The 22,048-nt window shown below is 37.9% G+C and overlaps 1 protein-coding gene and 1 long non-coding RNA gene across 10 annotated transcripts in view; one reads left to right on the top strand and one right to left on the bottom strand.

Moving 5' to 3' along the window:
• Slc4a4 (solute carrier family 4 member 4) overlaps positions 1–22,048 on the top strand; it is a 393,201-nt gene that overhangs the window by 301,780 nt on the left and 69,373 nt on the right. For all 9 annotated transcript variants that reach the window (XM_087184461.1, XM_087184451.1, XM_087184464.1 and 6 more), the window contains 2 exons: positions 903–973; positions 11,496–11,687. In XM_087184461.1, the coding sequence (XP_087040587.1) occupies positions 903–973; positions 11,496–11,687 (263 nt within the window). The remainder of the gene's footprint in view (positions 1–902; positions 974–11,495; positions 11,688–22,048) is intronic.
• LOC147830278 (uncharacterized) lies at positions 9,100–11,501 on the bottom strand. The gene is made up of 3 exons (XR_015440255.1): positions 10,545–11,501; positions 9,684–10,329; positions 9,100–9,539 (listed from the first exon to the last, which is right to left on the bottom strand). It is a non-coding gene; the product is annotated as an uncharacterized LOC147830278 (long non-coding RNA).

The following is a 22,048-nucleotide window of genomic DNA, read 5'->3' as shown; positions in this document are numbered from 1 at the left end:
TAGGTTTTGTTAGTCATAATTTATTAATAACTTTCTTTTGGGAATGGATTCTTGTTTGTTTCATTGTTTGGGCTAAACATCCTTTAGTTTATTTGATTTCCTCTGTGATTCATCACGCGACAGAGTACAAAGACAGGCAGGTGACCCCTGGTAGCAAAGCCCAGAGATCAGAATGGATCGAAAATGGAACAGAACTAGGTCTCAGGCTAAAATTTTGTCTCCTTTAGTTTGTTTTCCTTGTTTCATTTTCTTTCCTAGATTCCTTTATGACAGTAAGGAAACATTTTTGAATTGCTCTAAGTTATGAACCAGACAGGGTAGATTTTAGGCAAAATCAGTGAACAAGACCTATTCTTTTCATTGTTCCCACATGCATATCATATTCTGACTGCCACTCACCAAATAAAGCTGCCTGTTTCTCCTCTGGTGTGTATAGGTGAGATCTGAACCATGGCAAACAGAAAGGGTAGTATAGGGACTTGGACTGGAGGGCAGGGACCCAACAGCAGTTTGCTATTGGAATGTTCATGCGCTGTGTAATCTTAATAGACAAATAACCTGAGGGCTGTTATTTCAAATGGCATAAATTAAGGATATTCTCTAACTGCTTATTTTATAACAAAGGAAGCTTACCATAAGAGGAAAAGAGTTTATCTGATAAATAAAAATGTTGTAATGAAAGTATTATGTTTTAATTTTCATAAAACAAGGAGAGGGGAGATGTGTTTAAATCTTTGATTATTTTATTTATCTTGGTGAAAAGTGAACAGTTATAAATCAAAATTCATTATGCCTTGTGTCGTTACCAAAGGCATTTTAAATGCCTAGTTTTTAAAAAGCTAATTATTCATTTAGGCTGTTCCTATATAAATTTAAGATAAAAAATTTTTCTTTTCTTACAGTTAATATCTCAGTACCTAATGATACCACATTGTCCTTAGAGGATTTTCCAACTGTTTCTTCTACTGACATGGTAAGTGACTTAATATTTTAAAACCCCTATGAATTTACTGCTTATCATATATATTATTTGCAATATTCATAGTGTGGTGTTGTCTACCATTCAGAAATCCTAGCATGAATGTGTTTAGTAATCATTGATTGTGAAGGAAAAAAAAAGAATGTTCTTCTTTGCTCTGGTTAGCATTTGAGGGGAGTCTTTTTTTGAAAAAATTGAAGCCAGTATTTATGTATCATATGCTTTTCAAACCTTCATAAGAATTTAACTACTAGATCCCATTAATTGTGACCCTGGACGCAAGAGCTGTGGAAAACTGAGAGCAGAGTCTGCTCTCTGTGTCTAGCGTAGGTCAGAATGCTTCCGACTAGCCCAGTGGCACTGTGTTCTTTTCACTAGGGGTGATTGTAGCAGGACATTTCCCTTGTTACTTAGAAGGACTGTGCCTCCATCACATGATATCCTTTTCCATGGCTTGTAACCAAGGATCTGTAGGGGACTGGAACTAACCTTTCAAAGTGAGCTGTTTGGCATGGAAGGTCACACACTGGAAGGAGACTTTTGTACTGAAGAAGAAGGGAAAAGTGCTGTTTCAGGCTTCTAATTGTGCTCCTTCTGTGCTGAATATGGACTCTTACCAAAAAATATCAATCTCCTGGTTATAAGAACAGAAAGCATAATACTTTGTGTTGATAGAGTGCCCATCTCTCGGGAGACTGGAGCCTTGCTGTAGATATTATGTAGTGAGAGCCCAGTGTCCCTTTCAAAAAGGATGCTTTGTATGCTTCCTGGAAAACTCTTGTATGATCCAGTCCCTCAATTTTCTCCATGTTCCACAGCTCTTTTGACTTCTTTCCTTACAGTTAGAGATTTTCCTGCCATTCTTCAATCCTTAACCTCTCTGTTCTTAATGTTTGATAATGTGTGTGTGTATCTGTGTGTGTGTGTGTGTGTGTGTGTGAGAGAGAGAGAGAGAGAGAGAGAGAGAGGGAGAGAAAGTGTGTGTATATGTGTTTTAAAGGCCATCTATAGAAAAGTATTCAATTTTTCAGGCTTTTACCTAGCCAAAGGAAACATTTTTGAATTTCTCTAAGTTATGAACCAGACAGGGTAGATTTTAGGCAAAATCAGTGAACAAGACCTGTTCTCTTCATTGTCCCACATGCATCTCATATTCTGACTCCCACTCACCAAATAAAGCTGCCTGTTTCTCCTCAGGTGTGTATAGGTGAGATCTGAACCATGGCAAACAGAAAGGGTAGTATAGGGACTTGGACTGGAGGGCAGGGACCCAACAGCAGTTTGCTATTGGAATGTGAGGAGACTGGAGCCCTGCTGTAGATATTATGTAGTGAGAGCCCAGTGTCTTAAAATATGCTTGCTTAAAATAACTTGCTTAAAATATAAGGTAAAATACTTCCCTCTAGATGCCACAGAGTTTTAATTAAAATTCTTGTGGTTAAAAACTTAATATGATCCATACATTCATTTGTAGTAAAAAATGATAAAATATTTACTCCTACTTCCTAAAAAGATATCATTTCCTAACTAAAGTCTTTCTACAACTGATCCAGAAAAGCTTTAATATTAGTGAATTTTAAAGCTGTGTCTTTGGTCAAGTCTTGGAAGAGATTCTAGTAATTGATACCTAATTATAAGAAAATATCACAGTAAGAGCCATGGGCAACAAATGAAAGCTCAGGTTGACATTTTTATTTTTTTGCAGAATTGGAGATTCAAACCAGTGCCTTCTCACTGATCTAATTCCATGCTCCCCCCCAATTTTTTGTTTCGAGTCAGGATCTCTCTAAATCACTAAGTTGCACTGAGATTCCACCTCACCCCAGAAAGAATCACTACTATCAAGAAATTAACCAATAACAAATGTTGGCAGGGTTGTGGAGAGAAAGGAACCCTTCTCCATTGTTGGTGGGAGTGCAGACTGTGGAAATCAGTATGGAGATACCTCAAAGAACTAGGACTAGAGGTCCCATTTGACCCAGATATTTCCTTGCTGGGTATCTTCCCAAAAGAATTAAAAGAATCATACCACAGTGATATATGTGCATCCATGATTATAATGGCACAGTTTGTAATAGCTAAAGGTTGGAAATAGCCCAAGTGCCCATCACCTGGAAACTGGATAAAGGAGATGTGGTTTTTTAATAAAATGGAGTACTACTCAGCCATAAAGAATGAGAAACTAGAGACATTTATAGTGCAATGGATGCATATTGAGGCCATACTCTTAAGTGAAATAAATAGGACACACATGTGTAAATACTGAATAGTTTCTCTGGTGTGAGAAACTGAAAGTGTAAATAATGATTAAAATGAATAATTGATAATGGGAAATAGGAATAAAAGGTCCAAAGGGGTAGGAGAAGTGGGAGGGGTAGGGGAAAGGAAAGAAGGGAAAGGAAAAATTATGAGAAATGGAAAAAATGGAAACAAAGTCTTTGTAAATTGGGAGGAGTGGAGGGGGTGAAGGGAGGACAGGAAATAGGGAAAAAATAAGAACCAAGATACATCATGTACAGGTGCAAGCACCCAATGATAAATGTAAATGGATCGTATACCTAAAATGTACCAATAAAAGAATCTAAGGAAAAAAAAATCACTAAGTTGTCCAGGATGTGGTCAAATTTATGATCCACCTGCCTCAGACTTCCAGAGTTCTAGGACTACAAGGCTTCACAGTGACTTCCGGTAGGGCTACCATAGAGGACATAGCAATAGTAATTCTAGTTTGTCTACCATTTATAGAGCATGTATACTAGAAACCAGATGTTTTATACATAGTATTATCACATGTTCTAATATGTATTGTAATCATTAGCACAAAGTACCTGACACAGTTAGATCCATTTTATTGATAAGAGAAACTGAAGCTTCAGAAGATAAATAATCTTTTTTGCCCTAGGTCAAATAGCCATATATTTGTAGAACAAAGATTTGAACAGAAGTCTGAGTGGTTCTGAGACCTGTACTATTACTAGTCCACTATCTGTTTCAGTGTTTTCATATTGAAATGTTTGCCTTTTCAGTCTTATGGCCGCTCAGTATTCCAGCATAAGAGGTCCCTCGTGTGTATCTGTTACATACTTTAATTAAAATGTTAAGGTGCTATGTTCTACACCTCCAGGGAAAGAAATTGTGCATGCATATGTGTGTGTGTGTGTGTGTGTGTGTACATTAGTATGGTCATGAAGGACAACTTTTATTCTACCTTTCATTTCCATTTCTCCTCTTTCACTCACAGCAGTACCTCCATGTGTACTTTGTACATGGGTGAATACATGTGCACATGTGGTACCCATGAATGATGTAGGTTAAAAATCCAGAAACCAGTGATAGAAGTAATGTGACATCATCATCAATAACAACTACCATTGAACACCTATTAGGTGACAGGATCTTTTCATTAATTTCTATAATTATCACAGTAATTTGATAGATTAGTAGATGTTACCTCTATTTTATATATGAACCAGAGGCTTGGAAAGGTAGCTTACTTCTCAAGGTCATATCACCATTATGGTCAAACTTGGATTTGAACTTTGGGCTTCCTAACTCTAGAATTGGCCTTATTTCCTTTGTGGAAGTGGATAGTGCTTTACGTAGAAGGACTTAGGATTCAGTGAGTCATTGAGTCAGTCCTGGCTTCAACCTCAGGGCTCTATGACCTCAGAGGATAGGGCTGCTCTTCAGTGACCTGTCCAACATGGTGATGATAAGTACTTACCTCATAGGTGTCATAAGGGTACAATCAATAGACAGCACTAGCTCTTGGTTGGCATGTAGTCATCTCTTGGCCACTGTTAGTTACTGCCATTACTTTCTTCTATGTGGGTATTATTATCTCTCCATGAGGCCAAGCTGCCTCCACAACTCAGAAGTTAGTGGGAAGAAGAAGCTACCACTTCTGCAGGCTGCTGTTTCCTTGACCAGGCCAACTCTGTTACCCTGAACCTTACCTTGCACACACAGTCATCATGACTTAATTTCCTCTTTCCTTTTCATCCATAATTAGATTATAAGAGAAAGCGCAGTAACAGTGACATGCAGCCCCCAGGCCAGCAAGCCTCCATCTCACAATGCCCTGAGAGCACACTGTCAGAGGGAAGAAGGTCTTTGTTCTTCAGCTTCATTAGCATGAAGACAAGCTTTCTTCTTCTGTGGTATGTTTTAGAGGGGAAGAGTAGTAAAAGAGGGACATTCAAGGGAGAATTTTCAGCATTTCCATTTACCATTGGAACTACTATGTCTTTAATTCTTCTCACTTTGGCCAGTTTTCCTATACATTTTTCACTTGGCATTCCCCTTTAATCTGCAAACAGAATAGTTTAGAAGGACCCAGAAGCACATTGAGAGCAGCTGCAGAGGTTGAACACTGTATACAAATGAGGACCTAAGATCTGCTGGCTTCCAGGATCCAGTTCACAGAAAGGTCAGACTTCACACTCAACTCCAAAGATCAGCTAGTATACCAGATACTTTGTTTGTTTTGTATTTTATTAAACTGAGGCATTTGAAAAAATATAGATCTCTAAAGTAGTCTTTGGAAAGGTTTTAACATGCAGCCACCATCTGAACAAGCGGTAGCACATTTCTGGCATCTCAGAAAGCCCCATGGGTTGCTCTGTGTCCGGTTCTGTGCCTCAGCTGAGCTTTGAGAAACCATTCTTTCCCAGCTACTCTGTCCCCAACCTTCAGAGCACAGGTGCCTGAGTCCTCTAAGAAGTCAGTTTCTTGCACTATGTGTTCTGTCTCCTATCTTCAGAACACCTTTCTGCACATATGGGAGGTTCTATGTATCTAAGGGGGCTCCTCAGTGCTCCTGTTCACCTATAGTCTTTCATGTATCACTGGTGTACTTTGCAAGGACCAGGAGAGAGTTTAGTGGGTGAGTAAAAACTCTAGGGCTTCTTTGATTCCTAATGTATCACCCCATCTACACGCAGTCATTGGGTGTTCTCTAGCAATTTGAATCATTTCTCCTTATTTCTGTCACCTTCTATCTGGTGCTCTATGGGAAAATGTGGCCATGGGATACTTCTCTTGTGAAGGTGATAACATTTTAGAGATTCATTTGTTTAGGTTTTTTAAATCCTCATTTTTGGTGAATTTTTAAAAACTATGATTTTATAACTTACCTCACTTGAGTTGTGGGACAGAGGTGATGGTGTCATACAGCTTTTTTTGTTTGTTTCAGTCCTGGGGATTGGACTCTCATTCATACTAGGCAAGTGCTCTACCACTAAGCTACATCCCTAGTTCTTTTAACATTTTATTTTGGGACAAGGTCTTACTAAGATGCCCAGGCTGGCTTTGAACTTGGGATCCTCCTTCCATAGCTTCCTTCCTAGCTGGTATTTTAGGTATGCATTACCAGGCCTGACTACAACTTTAAAAATAATATTAATCACAAGCAGAACAGCTATATTTGATATTTCACAACACTGCAGATAACTGCAGCTCAAATGCATTGTATATGATAAAGTAGGACTGAAGATTACACAAAGCTAGCTTACTCACTGTGGGGAAAACCCCTAAATGAGTACATCAAGTATTTAACCTGGAAACTTTTGTTTATAGTTTCTCTCAATTATATTTTAATCGAGGCCACACACAGGGGCTATGCATGTATTTACAAGCAGGTACTCAAGGAAAGAAATGTAGAACTTTTACTTATTTATTTTTTGCTAATTATATTAGTCAGTGAAGCATACCATGTCTACATGGAGATGCTATTAATCGTAGGACTAAGAACTATTACAGTCACATAAATTTTGTTTGACAGTCAGAATGGAAGCAAAAGGGCTTTGATTTGATGTCCCTTCAGGGTGATTCTAGGAATTAGCATTCATTTTCATGGGAAATGGAATGTCACATTAATCTCTTTGTGCATAGCATCTTTATTATTTTCTTCCATTGAGAAAGTCAAGTGTAAAAATTATTCTGTCCTTTAATCTCCTTGAAGATACATGTGTTCCTACTTTTAAAACAGAAAATTTCAAATGTGCACTAAACTAAAATAGACTAGGTAATGGATTCTCATGTACACACTGTGTGGATGGTGGGCAGTCATGGTGTTTCCATTCTGTCTCACATCTCTCAACTTTTGTATTTGGAGAGGATGTTATGGTATTTTAAAACTTAAATCCATCAGGATACATTCTCGTCATGAATTTCAAGCACATCCACTCAGTATAAGCAGGGCAATTCTCGTGAAAGTGAGACAGAGCAGAGGTGGCAAACCTATGGCACACAGAGCCCTTCTCTGTAGGCACTGAGCCAGGTCTCCCTAGCCTCGCCCAGCAGCCCTTGTTTAACAGCGCATGCTCAGAAAGCAATAGTGGAGCCGGGCTCTAACATCAGGAGCCACACCTCATTCACTGCGACTTCTCCAGCTTTAAGGCCCCGGGTCTCTACAGGGTTTCCCATCACTGAGCTGGAGGAAAATGTAGCTTCTTCCCATAGTAGGCAGTGCACTCATAAATATTAGCAAAGGACTTCGTGGTTAAGGCCACTAAGCCCTGTGCTCACAGTGTTTCTATAATTCTTTTCCTTCCTTTCTGCTAAGACAGAAAGATATATGCATCTACAGTTTGCCACATCTAGTCTCCTAGTTTTTGGCTTTTTTATTCTCTCTGTTATGCCTTTCTTTTGCTGTCCTCTGCTCTACTCCTTACTACCTTTTGAATGTAAGAGTTCTACGAGGACCTGTCCTACTTGGGAGATTAGTTTAAATTTTGTTTTCTCTCTATTGGATGAAATTGACTACTCCCTCTTCTGATCTAATCTGTACCACTGCTTAGCTGTATTAAGTCTTATCACTTCTGGGACCAGTTCTTTTTAGATGACTCCTAAGTCAATATGTGAGTCCAGGTGTCCTGACCCCCTAGATATATCTCTGAGAATTTTCAAACTCATAATGCTGAACACTAAGAAGAGCTGTAATATAATTCCCATAGAAAGTTGTAAGCATCTTAAGCAGAAGAGATAATGTGCTCTGTGTATTCTATCAGGCAGAGAGGATGGTGAGATTACGCTCCCATTTTCTTGTTCTTGAAGTTCTGATTTAGTCATTAAAGCACTATGTGTAGAATTTTCATAGGAAACAAGGGTCAAAACCATAGAGAACTGAGAATCCTCTTTAAGAGGCAAAGGACAGTAGGAGTGAGATGGGTCAAGGCTCTTCTGCATTGAGCTGGGAAGAGAGAGACAGTGGTGCTTGAACAAAGGTGGTGGTGTTGTCAGTCAGCCTCAGGTTCTTTGCTGCGTTCAGATGGGAATTATGACATCGGCAAGGTGCAGCTCAGGGGCTGATCCCTGCCCTGCCAGCTGTCACCATCTGGTGCTAGTCTCTGGAGCTTTTAGTGTCAACAGCTAAGTGTTTATCCATGCCTGCTCTGTCTATACTACTTGAGATTTTTAAAAAATCCCAAATAGATTTACAGGACTTTTTGAGTGCACCCTACTCAAGCAGGTTTGCAAGAACAAAAAAGTGAGTTGATTTTCACAGGACTTGTGCTGCAGCACAGGAGGGATTGCCCGAGAAGTGGCTGGGAATGCTGCTTATGTAGAAGCTGCACGCCTATTTCGGTGAGGGTGAGGGCTGAAAGCTTTCTATGAATACAGATATGTGAATAACAGGCCCAGGTCCTCCCTTCCTGATCTTAGCCACTCTGGGGTGCCCTCTCCAAAATGCAGCAGATAATGCAACAGTAGCCTCTGAAGTGACTGAGTGGAGGAGGATGTCATGCTGCCTGGCCGCACTCAGGTTGGAGTGGAGGATGGGTGTTTGCTAGGCAGCCAGGGAGGAAACTGCTAGACAGCCAAAGAGAATGCCACTGGATAGCTGGTGGTCATGGGGCAAACACTGAAGCAAACTGTCCTGGCCCATTGGGGTGCAAAGACCGAGGGCTATGCTGGGCAGACATACCCTCCTCCAGCCAGCACAGGGATAGGGAGAGTCAGGTGCTTCTCTGTCTCAGTAACATTTGCTCTGGGTTACTTTCTTTATGGAATAGATCCTGCCTGGAGTTTTAAGGTGTTAAGTTTTATTGACTCTAGCTTATAATAACTCTGAATTAACACTGCTAATGTAGATGTCTTCAATGATATTTAAACAAAATTGTTCATTAGCTATAGTTTAAATTTTATGGGAGTGCAAACTGTATGTAGACTGAAATATGTACATGCTTCTCAAAGTTTTTATACTTATTGAAAGATGGTGTTTGGAAGCTACAATACAGTATAACTACTTACAAAATATTGATATTGGCATTTCAAATTGATACAAGCAAGAAAACAGTTATCATTTATTTCATGTCCATGGCATAGTTTTCACCTCAATCCGAATCTTTGTAAGAAAATCAATAAAGCTGTCTATTGGGTTTTTTTCAATACATCTTACCTCTTTGGTGCACTGTAGCTGCAAAAGATTGTGCTGATGTTAATGTGCTGAAGTAAAATTATAGTACATTTTTGCTGATTTTAAAACATAGAAATCTGTTATTTATTATGACCTCTAAACTTTACATATATTCTTCTAAAAGCATCCATAGGAATAAATCTAAAAAATAAAATGAGACATGATTAAGAAGCATAGTTTGATAAAAGAGCACTTAAACAACTCAAGTGTTTACATGTTGAAGTTAATATACAAAAATATTACAAGGAACGATAGAGTTTTTGTTGACTTACGGAAGCACTTTACCTTTTGAGCTCTATAAAAATATGAGCTCTTTCTGGCCAGAGATTCTTCTTTTATGTCTAGGTCACTCAGATCAAAGAGCTCATAGCATGGTAAATATGTTGGTATGTTGTGTTGGTATGAAGTGAAACTGTTGCCTGCAAAGGAAGGACAGGAGAAATTTACCTTTCCACATTTATTTTCATGGTGTTTTCAAATACATATTCTGTTATAGCCTGATATACTTAGCCTTATTCCCAAGGATAGACGTTACAGGTACTTAGAATATTTCTAAGCTGAAACACTCAATCCATTCTACCCGGTCACACTGGCATTCATTTAGACTGGTAAGATTTTGAAAATCTCTCTCCAAGAAATAGCCATGATCGTCACAGTATACAAAACTCTCTGTACAAAAGAAACTTAAAAGTGTATTATTTAAGAAGGCTGAAAATAAGAAATACTTGTGGAGAAATTTTGTTAAGCAGGAAAATGAGCTACCAGAAAACTACTCATCACAGAAGACATTCAAGCAGGGGATGTATGTTCATCTTTCAGGGATGTCCAAGACCAGGGGTGAGAAATCTGATGATACCGTTTCTGGGTTTCTCCTAAACTCTGCCATTCTTCAAAAACTTCCATGTACTTAGAAGCATAACTTTTGATTAACCTGTAATTCAAGTAAATTGGCTGATTTAGAAGGAGAGTCTGATATAAGAATTTCAAGTGCATGTAACTATTTGAGAGCATGGTCTCACTGAAAACAGAGCAAAGCAGTTTAGGACTGGGAAAGAGTTGAATGAGAATGTGGTCTGGCTGAGCTGGCGTGTGACTGATGCCCTGTGGAGTTCAGGAGCATAACCTGTGCCACCCAGGTGCTCTTACCTCAAGATGGAGTGGTAGTTTATGTTCCTGTTAGTGTTGGTTGGTTACTGGCTATTACAGGAATAACATTCCAGGGAAGGCAGCTCCTATGTGGCTAAAGCCAATTCTTCAGAGAAGGAGACAGCTCCTACTGATAGCAGCTGATATTCAGAGCCCCTGGGTTTGGTGCACTGGCCACACACACCATGTCAGCAAAAAAAGATTCTCTGTGTATTAGAAACAGAAAATAGGAAGCATGAACTGCTAGACAAAAGTACAGCACTGACATAGTAGAAAACCATGAAGCTGACTGAGATCTTTGAGATCATGTAGCACAAGGATGGATGCTCCTTACACAACCCTACAATCTTAGGGGCATTACAGCTCTTCTAGGAATGGACGCCACAATGCTCATCTGGAGTGAAAAGGGAAAAACTTTTATAGGTGATTGATGAGACTGTGGCTGTTCTTATTGTTATAATTTAATTCTTCACTTGCTAGTCTTTAGTTACTTAGAAAACAAATAGCATATTTGTGAAAGGGTTGGATAGGGCCATCAAGCAGAAGCATAAAAAGCTGTGTGCTACAAAAGTGATTACTTTTTGAACATTTAAAGCATTTCAGAGAGTCTCACATTTTGAGACAGGATATTAACGTGTCTCACTTTACTCTCAGGAAAGTTGACAGGAAAGAACTTTGTGGTTTATTTCTGTTAAACAGATGGGTGATTGGAAGGGGGGCAGCCCCAACAAGGTAACACCTTCATCATTCTCATGGTGATTCCATAATTGCTAGTCCCCCTCCATGACTGCTATTCCAGTACCAGCTCCTCAAGTTTCATCCTCTCATGGTTACCCTCAGACTGTTTTACAGAAACTTATGGTATAATCCTTACAGAGCTCTTCAAGATTAAAAAGCTGCTTTTGACATATCGGTGTTCTCTAAAAAACTCTAATGCTTTTTCTTCTTCAGTACTATAATGCAACCTTTGACTGGGCATATTTGACAAAGAAGGAGTGCTTGAAATATGGAGGGAAGCTCATGGGCAACAACTGCAATTTCGTCCCTGATATCATGCTCATGTCTTGCATCCTCTTCTTGGGCACCTACGCCTCCTCCATGGCTCTGAAAAAATTCAAAACTAGTCGTTATTTTCCAACCACAGTAAGTACCTGACTTTGAAACACTCTTCCTTGTGTTTATGTGGTACTAACAGTGAAATGGTATTATAAAATGGAAGAGGCATCTTAATCTGTCCAGTATAAATCTGTGCATTTTAAAAATGGCATTCCCGACTTTGTTCACACTGGTACATATTTAACATAATTGTAGTACAACTTTTGAAACTCCTGAAATTTGCTTGCATAATTCTGTCATAAATTTTACCTGTCATAATTCTGCATTACTGAAAAGAAAAAGTGAGATGTATTCTATCTAAAAATGCATGAGTGAAGAAAGGATTTCAAATCCAAAATGCTTAAGTACATTAGCAAAAACACTTTTCATATTAATCAGGAATTTTGGAATTTCTTGTTTCTTTGCTGTCCATGCACTTCAGTACCTGGATTATGGGTGTAGGAATACAGTTGCACTCTTGTCACACTATTATCGCTGTCACCTGAGCCACACTTTTCATCCATAGTGATGAATGCTGCAGTACTGTTGTGCAGACACGCTGCCTTTGAGTAACTCAAAGTCAAAACTGTTTCTTAGAGAGACTACAAAATAAGAACATGATTTAGTTAATGGCCTCTTGTTTATGTACTTGGAGAATGAAACTAAACTAATCCTGTGCTGTACAGTTCAGTTCTTAGTGGTTAGGATGTCAGTATTTCTTAGGTAATCTTGATTACACTTGATTTAGATCAGTGATGTGTTCTGTACACTTGGCATCTTGTGAAATCTCTACTCCATGTTTTGTGGAGGAGAAAAGCTTGGAAAGTTGAGATGCACTTGATAACTCTTTTTCTCAATCTCTGGGAAATGAAACTTAAAATTAATATACTCACTTTATGTAGGAAATTTTGGGCTCTTTGATTCTTATAAAATTGAAAATAAAAGGAAGGATTGATAATGATAATGAACTATCTGGATGAACTAAATGGCCCAATGGGTGAAAATATTTCACAAAAGGAAATGTAATGCCTGTAATCCTGGCACTCTGGGAGGCTGAAGCCTTGGAGGGTCAGGAGTTCAAGTTCAGCCTGGGCAATTTAGCAATTGAGTGAGATTTTGCCCCCAAATAAAAAGGGCTGGTAATGTAGCTCAGTGGAGAGATCTTGGGTTCAATCCCCATTACCACCCTCCACACACACACACACACACACACACACACACACACACACACACTCCAAAAGTTTCACTTAAAATAGGGCATCACATGCTGAAGGTCCACAGGCAGAATTCAGCACAATCACTCATTGTTTAGCCCTCAGTGCGTGTACACACACATCCACACAGTCATACAGTTGAGGCTTTACTTAGAACCAGTACTTTGCAGGTGGTCAGTGTGTTCACAATGCTGTGCTAGTTTAGTCCTCCCTACTACACACTTGCAGATGAAGTGCATGTTCCATTTGAGGTTGCAATCCCAGTTCACCCAGTGGGAAATGTGCTCACTCAGTCTACTTCTTCAACTGGATGAGTTGACCCTTGCCCCTTTCCATGATGCTGGGGATTGAACTCAGAGCCTTGTGAATGCTAGGCAAGTACTCTACCACTGAATTGCAGCCCCAGTGTTGGATGAGTTTTGTATAAAACAGATTCCTGGTAACAGGTCTTTGGAAACAATTTCTTCTCTACTGAGGCCTTTCCTGTGAAATCATTAATTCATTGGATGTCATCACTTTGTTTTGTTGCATTTTTAACTTACATTTTACAAATCATTACCACTGTCAAAGTGTAATATTATTTAAGCACAGCAGGTGGAGAAGTGAAAATGTGTAATGAACTTGTAAGCTGTGATTGTCAAGTAAACTAGTTTCAACCTCAAGCTGAAGCAAGATCAATTTCTTTCTACTCTAATTGACAAATAATAATTATAAATATTTATGGAATATGATTAAATGTTTTGGTATATGTATACAATGTAGAATAATTAAGTCAAGATAATTAATATCCATAATTCACAAACTTATCATTGAGAACAAATAAAATCTACACTTTTGAATGCTGGTGGGGCTGTGGGGAAAGAGAAATACTGCTCCACTGTTGGTGGGAGTATAGACTGATGCAAGCACTGTGGAAATCAGTATGGAGATACCTCAAAGAACTAGGACTGGAAGTCCCATTTGACCCAGCTATTCCCCTGCTGAGTATCTTCCCCAAAGAATTAAAAGAGTCATACCACATATGTGCACCCATATTCATAGAAGCACAATTTTTAATAGCTAAAACTTAGAAACAGCCCAAATGCCCATCAACTGGAGACTGGATAAAGAAAATGTGTGTATGTCTTTTAAATGGAGTACTACTCAGCTATCAAAAATGAGAAATTAGAGACATTTATAGTAAATGGATGCACATTGAAGTGATATTCTTAAGTGAAATAAGTAGGACACAAATGTAAATACCAAATAGTTTCTCTTGTGTGAGAAACTGAAAGTGTAAATAAGGACTAAAAGGTACAATAGATAATGTGAAATGGAGGAAAAGGTGCAAAAGGGAAGGGAAAATAGGAGGGGTAGGGGAAAAGAAAGAAGGGAATGAAATTAATATGAGAAAAGGAAAAAATGGAAACAAAATCTTTGTAAATAGGGAGGGATGGAGGGGTTCAAGGGAGGGCAAGGGAAGGGGGAAACAAGAAGAACCAAGAGAGACTATGTAAAGGTGCAAATTTACAATGATGAATGTCATTATATTGTATACTTAAAATGTACCAATAAAACTGATTTTAAAAATCTACGCTTTTGAAATTTTAAAATATCTAATAATTATAAAGAATCAAAATATTAGACCCCCCAATAAAAGACCTAATCAAAAATGGGCAAATGAAAAGAGTAGACACTTTATGTAAGGCATACAAATGGCCAGTAAATACTGAAGAAATGCTCAGTATCACTGGCTATTAGAGAAATGCAAATTAAAACAATACTGAGATTCCATCTTACCCCAGAAAGAATGTCCATGATCAAGAAATCAAATAACAAATGCTGGTGAGTCTGTGGGAGATGAGGGAACCTTTCTACATTATTGATGGGAATGTAAAATAATAAAATTACTATGGAAATCAGTATGGAGAGTCTTAAAAAAATTAAGAAATTAATTAAAAAAAGAAATTCCATTTGACCCAACTATTTCCCTTCTAGATATCTTCCCCAAAGAGTTTAAGACATCATATTACAGTGATCCATGCATATCCATGTTTATAGCAGCAGAATTCATAATAGCTCAATCTTGGAAGCAGTCTATGTGTCCACCAACAGATGAATGGAGAAAGAAAATGTGGTATTTACACACAATGGAGTACTATCCTGCCATAAGATAAAGATAAAATTGAGTCATTTGTAGGAAAATGGATGTACCTTGAGATCATAATGTTGAGTGAAGGGCCAGGATACAGCTCAGCGGCACAGTGCCTGCCTGGGAAGCACAAGGTCCTGAGTTCAAGCCTCATTACCAAAAAACAAAAGAGAACATGAAGTTAAGTGAGATGAATCAGACACTGAAGCTTAAATATCACATGGTTTTTCTTATATGAGGAACCCAACTCCACCCAAGGAATGCAAGCATTATGTACTGCAAACATGTACTAATAAAAATAATTTTAAAATAATAGTAAAAGAAAATATGCAACATATTATTAAATATGGTTACCATGCTCTGTATTGGTTCTTAACAGAACCTTGATGCTGTTCAACCAGCATCCTTTGCTTGATTTTGCCACCCTTGCTCACAATCTCTCTTTCTATGAGTTCAACTTTTTTGTGTGTTCTACGTGTAAGTGAGATCAGGTAGTACTGGTCTTTCTATGCCTGGCTTACTTCACTTAGTATAATGTTCCAGGTTCCTCCATGTTGTCTCAAATGATAACATACACTTCTTTTTTTTTTTTTCCTTAAATTCTTTTATTGATACATTTTAGGTATACAATTAGTTTACATTTATCATTGGGTGCTTGTACCTGTACATGATGTATCTTAATTTTTATTTTTTCCCCATTCCCTGTCCTCCCTTCCCCATTTACAAAGACTTTGTTTCCATTTTTTTCTTGTTTTTCCTTGTCCTTATTTCCTTTCCCCTTCCCCTCCCACTTCCCCTACCTCTTTGGTCCTTTTCTTCCTATTTCAAATTATCAATTATTCATTTTAATCATTTTAATCCTTATTTACACTTTCACATACACTTCTTTTTAAAGGCAGAATACTTTTCTACTGTGTATGTGTACCACATTTTCAATAGCCATTCGTCCACTGATGACCATTGGTTGATTTTATATCTTGACTATTGTGAATAATGCTGCAATGAACTGGTAGTATAGTGTTCAGCATGCTGATTTCATTTCCTTTGGTTATTACTGACTAACAGGATTGCTTATTTGAAAATAACAGTAATTTGTACATAGACCTATGAATGAAGCTTTTCTCATTTTCATCCAACAGTTTTATAGCTTTGGGTTTTACATTTGAGTATTTAATCCATTTTGAGTTGATTTTGTGTGTGATGTGAGAGGGGAGTCTAATTTCATTCTTGTACATGTGGATATCCAGTTTTCCCAACACTGTTTATTGAAGAGAATTTTCTTTCCCAATTGTGTTCTTGGCACCTTTTTGGAAAAATCAATTAGCCTTTAATGCATAGGTCATTTCTGTGCTCTGTTATGTTCCACTGGTCTGTCATTTCTTTTTTTTTTTTGATACCAGGGATCAAACTCAGGACCTTGTGCTTGAGCAGCAGGTGCCGGAACTACTGAGCTAAATCCCTGGCCCTGGTCTGTCATTTTATGCCATTAGCATGCTCTTTTGTTTGTTGTAGCAAAGGAGGATATTTTCAAGTCAGGTGCCATAGTGACACCAGGGAAGTTCATGGATCCTGGCCTATAAAATGCTCAGTTTTATGATAATTAACATCCTTTTAAGCTCTAGTATTTTGTATTGCTAAAGAGAGTTTTCTGGATTCATCTTTGAAATGAAATAAATTCCTTATATTACACTAGTGTTTATTGTAATGAAGAAGTCTTAAAAATGTCCAAAGATTAGTGATCATCTCTGTCTCTAGGTCAGGTCTGCTTTTACAGCTGCTGCCAATCTCTCACTGTGGATCAATCACAATTCTAATCCAGCAAATTCAGAGCATGGTTTACTCTCTCCTCACAATTGAAGTTACTCATCTCCCTGTATTCTTTGTCTCAATTAATAATATCACTATCCTCATTACAATTCAAGATCAGAATCTTAAAATCATATTTATTGTCCGGGTCCCAGGGAGAGGCAAATGGTACACTCAAATTATGATAATTTGAGGAATTTGATGAAGGTATTCCTTACAAAGATGAAGTTAGAGAAACCACAGAAGAGAGTATGGTGCCCTAGTGCTAGTAACAGTGGTGCTCTTTTATCTGGGGTCTGAAGCACATGGAAAGGCAGTAGTGGCTGGAACCCAGAAGAAGAGTGAGAGGCAGAGCTGTCTTGAGAAGTTATGGACCATGGAGTAAGGGATTAAGCCAACGAGGCCATCTCACATGGTCCAGTTGGGCAATCAGTATTCTGAGTTGACTCTGTTCGTGCTCTGACTGCCACTGGCCAATCCATCGGGAAGCCAGAACATAAGGAAACTCATTGTAAACTACATCATCTTGAGTCAGAGAGCACGATACGAGGGGTTTCTGCTCCTACAAATGAACATATGTACTGTATGTCTTACTCCAAGATTTTATTTTTCATGTTAAATGTGTCACAATCCCCTTGGTTATTCTGCTGTGGCCCTTTTTCTTTACACTTATACTTGTATTTCCCTCATTCTGTCCTTTGTTACCTTTGCCCGGAGGGAGGTCAGTGACTCACTCTCCTTCAGTCTTCATGGAGTCACTATCAGTCCATCAGTATTACTACTGCAGATGAATCAGATCACCTTTGCTAGCCTGTCAGGTATTCATCTGGTATAGTGGGCTCTTATACAGAGCCCTGTTACTCAGTTGAACATGGGTAGAAATCAGTACCCGACTGTCTTCTTTGTGTTCCCCATTCTTTTAGAGGGGTGCATTAGTCTGCTATCTCATGCTGTGACTGGCTTGTCACATCAACCTCAAGCCTTTAGTCAAAGTCTTTTAGTGTCAGACTTCCAGTAGGAGCATCACAGCATAATCTGTGATCTTCTATGGCAGATGGCTCAGAGCATTCACACAGAATATTCTTCCAGATCCCTATGCCAATGAGTAATCACAAGCATTGAACAGCAATGATATCACTGCATATGTGGTAGCAAAATAAAGGCAGGAGCTGACAGTAGAGATCAGGTAGCTGTGCAACCCTACAGAGGAGGCCAGACTGGGTATTTTGGTATGGTCACATTAGGTTTGGCTGGATAATATATCTAAAAAGCATGCACAAAAATGCCTCCCTTAAGGAACTTCTCGATTCCTCACTACCCTACCCCCACCCCAAGAATAAATTTCAATTGTAAATCTCATACAAATTGGTGTACTTATAGGATTATTTTAAGGTATACTTTTCAGTTGTTATTTTCACTTAAATAAACAAAATCACTAAATTGTAGGTAACATTAATAGTTCTGACATCTATTCTATATTTAGAGCATGCAGAATATTCTTCCATATCCTTTCTTTAAAAACTGCTATTCTAAATCTCATAATTAGCATGTTCATTCAGTGAACAAAAGCCATTGTTATTCTAGTGTCTATTTAATGCCATACTAGGTGAAGGACATAAAAACAGGTAATTCAGGGACCAGGCACATAGTAGGCACTTACTGTGTATGTTGAATAAATTACACCTTTGTGTCTTCAAATGAGAATGACTCATTTTGATTCTTCTGCCCCATTCATACTTAGTGTCTCTTGGGGAATCATACTTTGGGGGCTTTTTGTGGCCTAAATTGACAGTGATTTTTTTTCTTAAATTCTTTTATTGGTACATTTTAGGTATACAATACATTTACATTTATCATTGGGTGCTTGTATCTGTACATGATGTATCTTAGTTCTTATTTTTTCCCCATTACCTGTGTGCCCTTCACCCCATCCACCCTTCCCATTTACATAGACTTTGTTTCCATTTTTTATCTTTTCTCGTAATTTTTCCTTTCCATTCTTTCCTTTCCCCATCTCTTCCCACCACCCTTACCCCTTTGAACATTTTCCTATTTCAAAGTATCAATTATTAGTTATTAAACCTTTTAATCCTTGTTTACACTATCAGTTTCTCACACTAGAGAAACTATTTGGTATTTACACATGTGTGTCCTATTCATTTCACTTAAGAGTATGGCCTTAATATGCATCCATTTAGCTATAAATGACTCTAGTTTCTCCTTCTTTATGGCTGAGTAGTACTCCATTTTATACAAAAACCACATCTTCTTTATCCAGTTTCCAGTTGATGGGCTCTTGGGCTGTTTCCAAGCTTTAGCTATTACAAACTGTGCTACTATAAACATGGGTACACATATATCTCTTTGGTATGATTCTTTTAATTCTTTTGGGAAAATACCCAGCAGGGGAATATCTGGGTCAAGTGGGACCTCTAGTCCTAGTTCTTTGAGGTATCTCCACACTGATTTCCACAGTGGTTGTACAAGTCTGCACTCTCACCAACAATGGAAAAGGGTTCCTTTCTCCCCACACCCCTGCCAGCATTTGTTAGTGGTTGATTTCTTGATAGCAGCCATTCTTTCTGGGGTGAGGTAGAATCTCAGTGTTGTTTTCATCTTCATCTCTTGAATGACCAGTGATGTTAAACATTTTTTCATATGTTTCTTTACTGCTTTTACTTCTTTGTCTGAGAAATGTCTGTTCATTTCAGATGCCCATTTTTGAATTGGGTCTTTGAATTTGGGGGGTCTGATTTTTTTAAAGTTCTTTATATATTGTAGATAGTAGCCCTTTGTCTGAGTTACAGCTGCTAAAATTTTTTTCCCACATTGTAGGTTGTCTGTTAGCTCTTTTGGTGGTTTCTCTTGCAGAGAAGAAGCTTTTTAGTAAGATGAGATCCCAATTGTTAATTCTTTCTGCTAGTTCCCATGCTATTGAGGTTTTGTTCATAAAGTCTTTTCCTATGGCAATATCTATCTTCAAGAGTTCTACCTAACTTATCTTCCAGCAACTTATCTTCTTAGTGTTTCAGTCTTAGTATTTAGATTTTTAATCCACTTTGATCTTAGTTTAGTGCATGGTAATAGGTATGGGTCTAGTTTTAATCTTTGGCAGGTTGAAATCCAGTTTTTCCAACACCATTTATTAAAGAGGCTATGTTTCCTCCAATGAGGGTGATTGGCTCCTTTGTCAAAGATGAGGTGGCTGAGTATGTCTGGAGTTGCTTCTGCATCTTCTAATCTATTCCACTGATCCTCAGGTCTGTTTCTTTTCCAGTATCATGCTGTTTTTATCACAGTTGCTTTGTAGTATAGTTTCAAGTTGGAGATTGTGATACCCTCAACCATGTCCTTGTTGCCTAGAATTGCTTTTGTTATTCTAGGTCTCTTCTGGTTTCAAATGAATTTTTGGATTGTTTTCTCTAGTTCTGTCCAGTGTATTGTTGAAATTTCCATTGACATTGCATTAAATCTATATAGTAGTTTTGGAAGTATGGCCATTTTCACTATGTTGGTTCTTCCTACCTGGGAACAAGGGATGCCTTTCCATTTTCCTATATGCTCCTCAATCTCCTTTTTCAGAGTGCTGTAGTTTTCAGTGTAGAGGTCTTCTGCTTCCTTTGTTAGATTGATTCCTAGATATTTCATTTTTTTTGATGCTTTTGTAAAAGGAATTGTTTCCCTAAATTCTCTCTCAGTGAGTCTGCTATTTGTGTATAAGAAGGCTATTGTTTTTTGAGTGTTGACCTTATATTCAGCTACTCTGCTGAATCTGGCAATTAAGTCTAGAAGTCTTTTGGCAGAGTTTTTTGGGTTTTCTATGTAAAGTATCATAGAGTCAGGAAATAATGACAGTTTTATTTCTTCCTTTCCCATCTTTGTTCCTTTTATTTTTTTCTCATCTAATTGCTGTGGCTAATGTTTCCAGAACTATATTGAACAGGAGTGGTGATAGTGGGCATCCTTGTCTTGTTCCTGGTTTTAGCATGAAAGTTTTCAGTTTTTGACCATTTAGTATGATGTTAGTTTTTCATAGATAGCCTTAATCAGGTTGATATAAAGATCTTCTATTTCAATTTTCTGTAGGGTTTTTATCATGAATGGATGTTGGATTTTGTCAAATGCCTTTCCTGCATCTATTGAGATGATCGTATGGTTTTTGTCCTTGACTCTGTTAATATAGTGAATTACATTTATTGATTTATGAATGTTGAACCATCCTTGCATCTTTGGGTAAATCCTACTTGGTCAGGGTGTATGATCTTCTTGATGACCCTCTGTATTCTGTTTGCCAGTATCTTGTTGAGGATTTTTGAATCCATGTTCATTAGGGGGATTGGCCTGTAGTTCTCTTTTTGGGTTGGGTCCTTCCCTGGTTTTGGAATCAAAATAACACTTGCTTCCAGGAATGAATTTGGAAGACTTGCTTCCCTTTCAATTTCCTTGATGAGTTTAAAGAGTAATGGCATTAGTTCTTCTTTAAATGTCTTATAGAATTCAGCAATGAAGCCATCAAGACCTGAGCTTTTCTTTGTTGGTAAATATTTTATTACATTTTCAATTTCACTCATTGTAATTGGGGTGTTTAGAATTTCTATATCTTCTTCATTTAACTTTGGCAATTCATACATATCTAGGAATCTGTCCATTTCTTCTGCGTTTTCCATTTTATTAGAGTACAGGTACTTGAAGTAGGTATTGATGATCCTCTGGATTTCTGCTGGGTCTGTTGTGACTTTGCCATTTTCATTCTTAATTGCATGGATTTGAGCCCTTTCTTTCCCTTTTTTTGATAAGGTTGGATAAAGGTTTATCGATTTTATTTATTCTTTCAAAAAACTAACTCTTTGATTCATTAATTTTTTGTATCATTCTCTTAGTCTCCATTGCATTGATTTCTGCTCTGATCTTTATAATTTCCTCTTTTGTGTGAGCTTTGGGTTTGTTATTCTCTTTTTTTTTCTAGGCATTTAAGGTTCTCCATTAGGCTATTTATCTGGATTCTCTCTGTTTTCCTAATATGGGCATGCACTGCTTTGAATTTCCTGCTTAGAACTGCTTTCATTGTGTCCCATAGATTCTTGTATGTTGTACTCGCATTTTTATTTACTTGTAGAAACTGTCTAATTTCTTCTTTAATTTCCTCTGTGACCCATTGGTTGTTCAGGAGGGTGTTATTCAATTTCCATGTATTTGTTGGAGTTTTGGAGTTTCTCATGTTATTGATCTCCAATTTTATTGCACTATGGTCTGATAAT

This window comes from Heterocephalus glaber, unplaced genomic scaffold (assembly GCF_053883595.1).
Source record: "Heterocephalus glaber isolate CG9 unplaced genomic scaffold, H.glaber_assembly_v1.0 deba00000281, whole genome shotgun sequence".
Lineage (NCBI taxonomy): Eukaryota > Metazoa > Chordata > Mammalia > Rodentia > Bathyergidae > Heterocephalus > Heterocephalus glaber.
The sequence above is the reverse complement of the archived record's forward strand: the minus strand, read 5'-3'. Positions and strand labels throughout refer to the sequence as shown.